Source organism: Alligator sinensis, unplaced genomic scaffold (assembly GCF_000455745.1).
Source record: "Alligator sinensis unplaced genomic scaffold, ASM45574v1 scaffold550_1, whole genome shotgun sequence".
Taxonomy (NCBI): Eukaryota; Metazoa; Chordata; order Crocodylia; family Alligatoridae; genus Alligator; species Alligator sinensis.
In genome coordinates, this window is record NW_005841980.1 from 2318374 (window position 1) to 2326478 (window position 8105).

At 55.4% G+C, this 8105-nt stretch overlaps 1 protein-coding gene across 1 annotated transcript in view; it reads left to right on the forward strand.

Annotated features, from left to right (window-relative positions):
* The window catches only part of FAT2 (FAT atypical cadherin 2), a 69849-nt gene extending 68402 nt beyond the window's left edge, over positions 1-1447 (forward strand). The window contains 1 exon segment of the mRNA XM_025201005.1: positions 1-1447. This exon segment is cut by the window's left edge and continues 109 nt beyond it. Within this exon segment, the coding sequence (XP_025056790.1) occupies positions 1-328 (328 nt within the window). The 3' untranslated portion in view covers positions 329-1447.
* Positions 1448-8105: the final 6658 nt, after the last annotated feature.

An 8105-nucleotide genomic window follows, 5' to 3' on the forward strand; every position in this document is an offset into this window, starting at 1 on the left:
ACCCATCCCGCCCCGCTACAGCAACCAGAACCTGGAGGACTTCCTGCCACCCAGCCCCACGGAAATCCCCGCCACCCAGTGCCAGAACGAGTACACCGCCATCAGCTGCTACCCCGCGCAGCTGCTGCAGAGCGAGGGGGCTCCCTACCCTCCGGACCCTGGCTACAAGAGGGTGAGCGTGCGCCTGAGCGTGGCCCAGCCCTCCTACGCGGACTGCGAAGTGGGGCACCAGGCCGGGGGCCGGGGGCCGCCCCTGCCTCCCCCCAGCTACGAGGGCTCCGACATGGTGGAGAGTGACTACGGGAGCTGCGAGGAGGTGATGTTTTAGCGGGGGTGACCCGTGCTTTGCAAGAGGAGATGGAGCATTTGCGGCGAGCTGTGGCTGGGACGGACGTGGAAGGGCACGGGAACTTCTTGGTGTCCCCTTCCCGCTAGGTCCCTGTCTGCCCTCCCTTCACTGCTCCCCTGTGTGCATTCGGGCTGGGACTTGGCTCTGGAGGGAGCAGGGAGCCCCCAGAAAGCAGCTGGGAAGCACAAAGGAAAGGCCCCAGAGGCTCACAAGCAGCACTGGTGAACAGTGTCATCCCTGCAAGAAGGCACCACCTCTTTCTGCCCCGGGCCTGCCGCCGTCCATCCTGGGGCTGGCAGGGAAGAGGCCAGGAAGGGGACAGCAGGACCGCTGGCTTGCACCGCAGCAGAAGGCGCCCATGGACCGGTTGCTTGCAATAGCTCGTGAACGCCGGTGCATGGGAGGGGTCTCTCCTGCCTCTGCTTCTGGCTTAATTTGGGTTTCCCAAGAAGGACCATCCTGCAGACACTGTCCGTCCTCCATGCTCGCTCCCCCTGGATAGGGGAGATGTTAGCTGCCTCACTTGTCCCTCCCTCCGCTTCTCACCCAGCGGGCAGAGAGAGCTCGAAACACCTCCAGGAAAAGCCAAGCCGAACAATGGCTGGCAATGGAGAGCACCTGCTTGCCCCCCAGCTCTGCAGGCCAGCGGAGGTGGGAAGAAGGTGATGGTCCCCTGAGCCCCTTCACACCTGGGCTGCACTGCAGAGGGGTCTGTAGCATCCCTGCTGCTTGGGACTACAACAGGCATGCCGGACACGGACAGGATCTCCGACTCTGCCAGCTCCACGTGGCTGATGTCCCACACGTGGCACCTGGCCTCCCAGCCTGGGGAGGACCAGGAGGCAGAAGGCACTGCCGACAGCCCTGCATTGGGTGCAATGAACCACAGACCTGCCGACACAAGTCTTGTGCATGCTCGTGCGCGTGTCTGGCCGCGGCGGGGCTCACCGCCACAGGGGACGGACGTTCCCGTGGTGGTTGGGCTGTGACATGGGCTGTGCCTGTGTGGCCGTGTGCTTGGAAACGTCGTGCCACACTGCGAGACGTTCCTTTGCTGTTTGGTTGAAGCCCGAAAGCAATAAAGAGGAATTTTTTTATTGTGCTTGACACACCACTGCGGCTCTTCTCTAGGCGGCCGCCAGCTCCTAGCGTGGATCCGGAGGTGGAGCAGGCCACGCGGTTCAGATGCACGATTCTGGCCCCTTCGAGCCCCCACAAGCTGCTTGCAAAAGTCAGCTTCGGGTCTCTCTAAAGTGTCCTTGCTGTCCAGAGGTTCGGAGCCCAGTTCTGGGTCACGCAGCAGCCTAGAAGGCAAGAGCTGTTTCCACTGCTAACGATGCAAACATCCCAACAATGGCTCCGTGGAGGGGGCTCTATTAAGGCCCCCCCCCCAGATCTCAGCCGGCATGTCCCCATCTCCCCGACCTCCTCTCTCTGAGAAACCGGGTTAGGTTGCCAGCAGGGCTGTTTGTAGGTGAGCGGCAGGAGATAACCTTTGCGATCTTTGTGCAAAGATAATGGAAGGGGAAGCTAAAGAGGAAACTCCCCTGGATTTGGGCGGGTAGCAGAGAAAGGGGGCAAGAGAAAGAGCCGGCAGCTGGGATGGTCGGCCCAGGACCCACTTTAACAACTGAGCTGGCTTGTCCGAGAGGGAAACCTCACTCCTCTGCTCACCCCGCTTCCAGAACAGCATCCCCCAGAGCCACATCGCTTGTAGGCTGCAGGTCAGTCCTCCCCAGCAAACAGTCTCCAAAAGGGGGAACACCATCAAAACGCAGCTTTAAGGCCCCAGAGGGGCTGACCAGTTTCATATCCCCAGCAGCCATCATATCCTCAGTGGTCCTGCCTCTCCCTTATCCTCTTCACCCCCCTAGCCTGGAGCTTCTGCTGGCCAAGGGCACCCATAAGACCCCCCAAGCAAAGGGATCCCATTTCCCAGGGGCTGCCCCAGGGAGATGGCCAGGTTTGAGCTCGGGCAGAGGGCAGCTATGCCCAGCGGGGAGATCTCCAGCACTGGCATCGACCAACATCCATGCACTGTGCTCCAACACATGGGCACTTGTCTGGCCCGCAGAGAACTAACACTCATTATAATGCAAGCAACAGGCACCTAAATTAGGACTGGCATCCCAGGTCGCAGTTCAGCAAATGAAGAACTTATACAACATGCAGATGGGGCACCTGGTAGGAAAGACAATGACTTGGGAAAGAATGGGGATTAAGGAGAGAAGAAAAGACCCAGGGGGAATTTGACAGCAGTTTTCACAGACAACGAGAATCACTAATAAAGAGGCCCCTAATCAGGTGCGCTTTCAGTCCCAAGGGACAGGACAAGTTGCAATAGGGCCAAATTGCAGCGAGGGAGCTACAGGTCTCACTGAGATGATAGGGCCAGGTGCAGGAGTCTCCTCTAGATTGAGACCAGCAGGATGCAGCCCGGTATCTGCACCTTGCCCGGTCCCAGCAAGCAGCAGGCTTCTGTCCCTGGGCTCCGATACCTCCCCCGTTGCTTCTGCAGAGACTCGAGGTGGAAGATGCAGCCTTGGGCAGGGAGGAGTGAGCAGCGCACACTGAGCACCAGCCAGCTATAAATGCAGGAGCTGGAGCGGCAGAGGCTGCTCCCAATGCAGGGCTCACCTGCACCATGGCCAGGGGGTGATGAGCCGGGGGCCACAGAGACCGAGCCCCAAACTTCTCCAGGGGCCTGCCTGCTGCTCTTGCCCCTTGCCCCTGGAGGACATCTATCCATCCATCCATCCATCCTTGCCCCCTACCTGGGAGGGAGCATGGAGGAGGTGTCCTGTGCGAGGGCACCAGCGGGGCAGCAGGGCCCTACCCACCCCGAGTGGCGACAGCACTGGTGGGCATCCTCCTCATCACCACAGTGGGGGACATCCTGGGCAACTTCCTCGTCATCATCTCCATCTTCAAGAGCAAGCAGCTGAGGAAAGCAGGTAAGAGCAGGTCTCTGCCCACCCCCGTCTCCCTGCTCAGGTCATGCCAACAGCCCCAGTGCCGGCCAGATCCAGCTTCCCGGCAGCACCACTGGGCTGCACGGCAAAGTGCCACAAGCCTGGAGGTGGACAAGCCAGCAAAGAAGGATTTCCCAGGGGCAGGAACCAGCTGTTTTCAGCCACAGGAGCGAGTCCCCCCATCTCCCACGTCCCAGAGCCCTCGCGGCTGACCCCACGCTTGTGTGACAAGCCCCATGCAGGCTGGAGAAGAGGGGCATCGAGCTACAATGCACCCAGGTGCAAGCTGACTTGCTGGACTCCAAGCACTGTACACTGAGCAGGTACCTAAATCCAACTGGAAAGTGACTGGAAGTGGGAGAGACTCAGGCTCAGAGAGGAGGGCTCCTGCATGCTAAGAGTGTTTAATGCTGGGACCCTCTGGGCAGAGCAGCCTGTTCCCCCACTTTCTCCCCCCAGAGCCGACAAGCCCTGCCAGGCTCAGTGGGGTCCCGGTGTGCCCAAAACACCAAAGGCCTCCCTGATAGCCTGATAGAAAAGGGAATAAGAAAGATACAGGAAAAAAGAGTCATAAGGCTGGCCAGCCTTAAGGCCCAGTTCCTCGCATGTGCGGTGTGATCCAGGCTGCGAAGGGACACCGCACAACCAGGGTCAGGATGCCTTTTTTCCCCTTCTACACCTTGGGATGCGCCCGTGTAGCTATGCTCCACTTGCAGTGTGCAAAGCTTAACACTGCGCACACATTTGTGCATGTACTCGTGACTATTAGGGAAGACTAGGAGATGAGTTTTAACTGAGTGTGTCCATGTGCATGTCTCGGTGTGTTATGGAAGGGATTTTCTAGTCAAATGAAGGCATTTAAAAGCGCTATGAGACTTGGGGTAGAGTTTTCATAAGTGCCTTTCACTCATGTAGCACCACATTAATTAAGCCGTAGCACGGGAAACAGCAGAGACTCTTTCTTAACAGCCAGTTTATAGGACAGCATGTGTTCGGCTCAGAGTTTACAGCCACCTTATGATTTTCTCCAACTTGGTGAATAAAAGACAAAGATTTCTGCCTCTCTCGAGCATTTGCAAGAAGTTAGTCAAGGGTGCAACAGCCACCATTCAGTTATACTGTCTGCTTTCAACTGGACCTAAAAAAGAGTTCCTGCCCCAAGACTGGACAGGAATCATTCCCAGAACAATGTTTCCTAGACTTACCCCCATGCAACTGTATTTAAGCTGGTCTTCTCCAAGCCATCTACAAACTTCACAGATAACCTTGTAGCAATGGCATTAGGGATGCACAAACTCGAGCTAAAGGAAGTCGTTTCTTTTAAGGCAGGGAATTCTGTGACTATTGGCAGCAAATATTCAAGGTTTACAAGGCTCCTGCTATTCCCAGGAGAGGGCAGAGGCAGAAAACACTTCCCTTTTTCTTTTGGGACAAGACTGCGGTGTCTTGAAAGGAAAGCCCACCATCAGGAGGTTGAATCCATTTCTGGAGACGGCTGTCAACAGCAAGTCTGAATGCCCATTTGATGGAAACCTGCCACGATGAGACCGAGTTGAAGACCATCAACACTGTAGATGAGCCCTTTGCAAATATTACTAGGACAAGGAAAACGTGTTGCCCAGGCAAAAAACTGCACCTGAAGCAAACTGACCCTGGAGACCTCTGCCCAGCTGGAGAGCATAAGCATTATAGTGCAGCAGCACCATATGTCAGAGGAGATTTTGGAGCCCAGTTGTTCCCTAATTTCACATTTAATTCTGGGATACCAGACGAGAATGACTCTCCCCTAAAATAATCACATGGGAAATGAGTCACTGGTCTTGGATAAACCAGTTGTGGCACTGAAGAGGGAATGAGGAAGACGCGGCAAAATCTCAGATGCTCTTTTCCTTCTACACCCTGAGATGCGCCCGCGTGCTACACTCCACTTCTGGTGTGCAAAGTTTAACACTGCCTCTGTGCATGCATCCGTGGGTATTAAGGAAGACAAGGAGGTGGACTTTAGCTGAGTGTGGCCATGTGTATGTCGCAGTGTGGTGGGAGGGATTTTCTAGCTGGATCAAGTCATTTAAAAGCTTGGGGGAAAGTTTTCATTAGGGCCTTTCATTTGTGTGGCATGACATTAGTTAACCCGTAGCATGGGAAGCAGCAGAGAGACCGTGGCTAGTCCTGAACTGCCAGATCTATTTGTTCTAGCCAAAGTGTAAAAAATCCTGCCCTACCCTTTGAATACACACACACACACACACACACACACAATTGAAAACCACTTCCTGACTCTGTTACTGGGCCTGAAAGGCAAAAATGTTTGCCCTCTGAATGCCACACATGCTTTCTTGGGGGTCATCTGCCCCAGGGTACAAAAGCCAATACGGATCCAACCAGTGAAAATAAGCTTTGCTTGAGATTTGGTCCGATTCAGCTGCACATGAAGGACTCCTCGGAGATGACACAGCCAGTCTTACAAAATGAGCAAGATCTCCCGCGCGCCCAGCAAACCACTATTGAGCCCCACTGCTGCAGCCCAAATTCGGATGGAGAACAAAGCTGCACAGCCCGACAAACACAGCCGTCGCTTGGCCACGAGACGGCACGTTGCACAGAGCAGAGATAATTAGTTAAGCCAGCTAACAAAGGGTGTTGCAGGCAACTTGGCCGGAAGAAGGGCCAGGCGGTACACGGAAAACAGGTTCAGGGTGCTGGGCTAGATAAGAGCAAGTTTTCTTTGGAAAAATCAGCATAGCAGCCCAGACCCCCACTCAGCACATCGAAAGCAAGGAAGAAACAATCAGGATGAGAAAACCCAACAGAACCGTTATCCCACCACGGTGCTCTTTCAAAACCAGGCTTGATCTCCCCTCCCAGGTTCACGTGCACGGTGTTGCTAGATTTAGATGTAAACCGGTGTCCGTCCCCAAGCAAACATAGGCGACAGTGAACCAACAGCTTTCTCAACACTACTGGCAGCTTGCAATCCCACCCCCAGCCCCACTCACCCTAGGTCTTAAAAGACAGACAGATGCTCTATCAGGGATCCCCGCAGCCTCTTACCTTTCCCACTTCCTTCCTACAGCCGGGGGTTAAATTGGGCAATGGGGACCTTTGAGGCTTGAGCTCAGAGCCAGCTTTCCATGCAACATGCAGCTAAAAAGCTAAATCGACTTGCATAGCTGATTTTATTCAAGAACAATACGATATCGTGCTAGTACGCAGGGGTCCAGCCACGATTCTCTCCCCTCCAAACTAAAACCATTAGCAGCCTCCGATGCACAGAGATTGGTTCAGCTTCCACAAAGCACCATTTCCTTAACTATGCAGCCAAATCAGCCCCAGCCACCCCTAATGAATCGGTTCCCCTGGATTATACGATGTCCAAGCATTTGTCATTGGCAGAAATGCCACTCTCCACAAAGAGACAGCACCCCGACTCCCCCTCCACAGTCACAGCACCCTCAGAAACACCCCCAAATAAAAGCTGTGGTCCCCTCAGACGGATGCCCCTTGGCACGCACCCCTGCCCCTGCTTCTGGCCAAAGACCTCAGTTGCTGCCCCGCAACACATGCACCACCTGAAGTGCCCCCTTCCCAGGTGAAATCATTTACCAGCAGCAAGAGGGAATCACTTCTCACTCACCTGCAGGGACCCATCTGGCTCATTGCCAAGCCTTTCCACCCCCCATGGAAGCAGCAACTCCCCCAAACATCACTTGTGCCCCAGTTTGAGCCAGCCTCTCACCCCAACCCCCTGCAGCCCCGCACCGGGGGCTGTGGGTATCCACCACGTGGGTCTTCTCCCCACAAAGCCATGGAGAAAGCTGCCCCCACTGACACCGCTTGAGAAAAGGCTAGTGACCCCAGCTCTTCAGTGCCCCTGAATGCCAAGGCTGCCAAAAGGCAATTGGAGGGGCTGAAAGCTGGGCCCTCCATCTCCAAGCCAAGAACACCGCCCCCGGGCCAGGGACCCCTCTTCCTACCTGCACCCTGGGCTCGTCCAGTCCAAAGGCTGGTGTTAGCCAACTTCTGCTGCTCAGAGCCCCTCGGAGGTGCAGAGCTGCCGAACTTCAGCCCCATGGAGCCCAAGGGAAGCAGCTTGGGAGCAAAGGAGAGGAGCTCATTAGGGGCTGGAAGGCACCTGGGCTTGGACCTTCCCAGCTCCTCCCTCCCAGAGCTGCAGCAAGGCTTTAGCAGCCCCTGCCCACCTCTACCCCTGAACGGCTGCCCTGCCCCGTGGTAACCGTGGACACACTTGCACCCCGTACAGCCAAGCAGAGGTGTCCTGATCCTCAGCAAGAGCCTGGGAAGTGTTTCCAAGTGGCTTCTCCTTACTCCAGGATAAGTGTGCACACATGCAATTACCACAGAGCAGCCTCAGCTCCCCACCAGCAACAAACCTCCAAGAAACAGTCACGTGGAGCAGCTCCCAACCTCGTCGCAGCCCCTTCTCCAGAGCCTCCCAAGGGGCCTAGATTTTAAATGCAAAACGGAGCAAGCAAAGCCAAGCTGGTGACAGAAGGGGATGCACCTGGCATGCATCCCTCTACGGGGATTGCTCACGGCACGGAAAAAATCAGCAGTGTCACATATGACAAGGCGGCAAAGCATCCGCAGAGGCTGTATCATTATTACTGAACTACTTTAAACCTATTTAATCTGAACCAGGTGGCTACTTATATACATCCAGAAAACCTCCCCTTGAGCCCCCAGCACTTACAGCTCTGGCTAAAGAAAGGGATGCAGAGCGAGCCGATAATTATAAGAGGTCCTCTTCCCCTTGCTTTCTACAG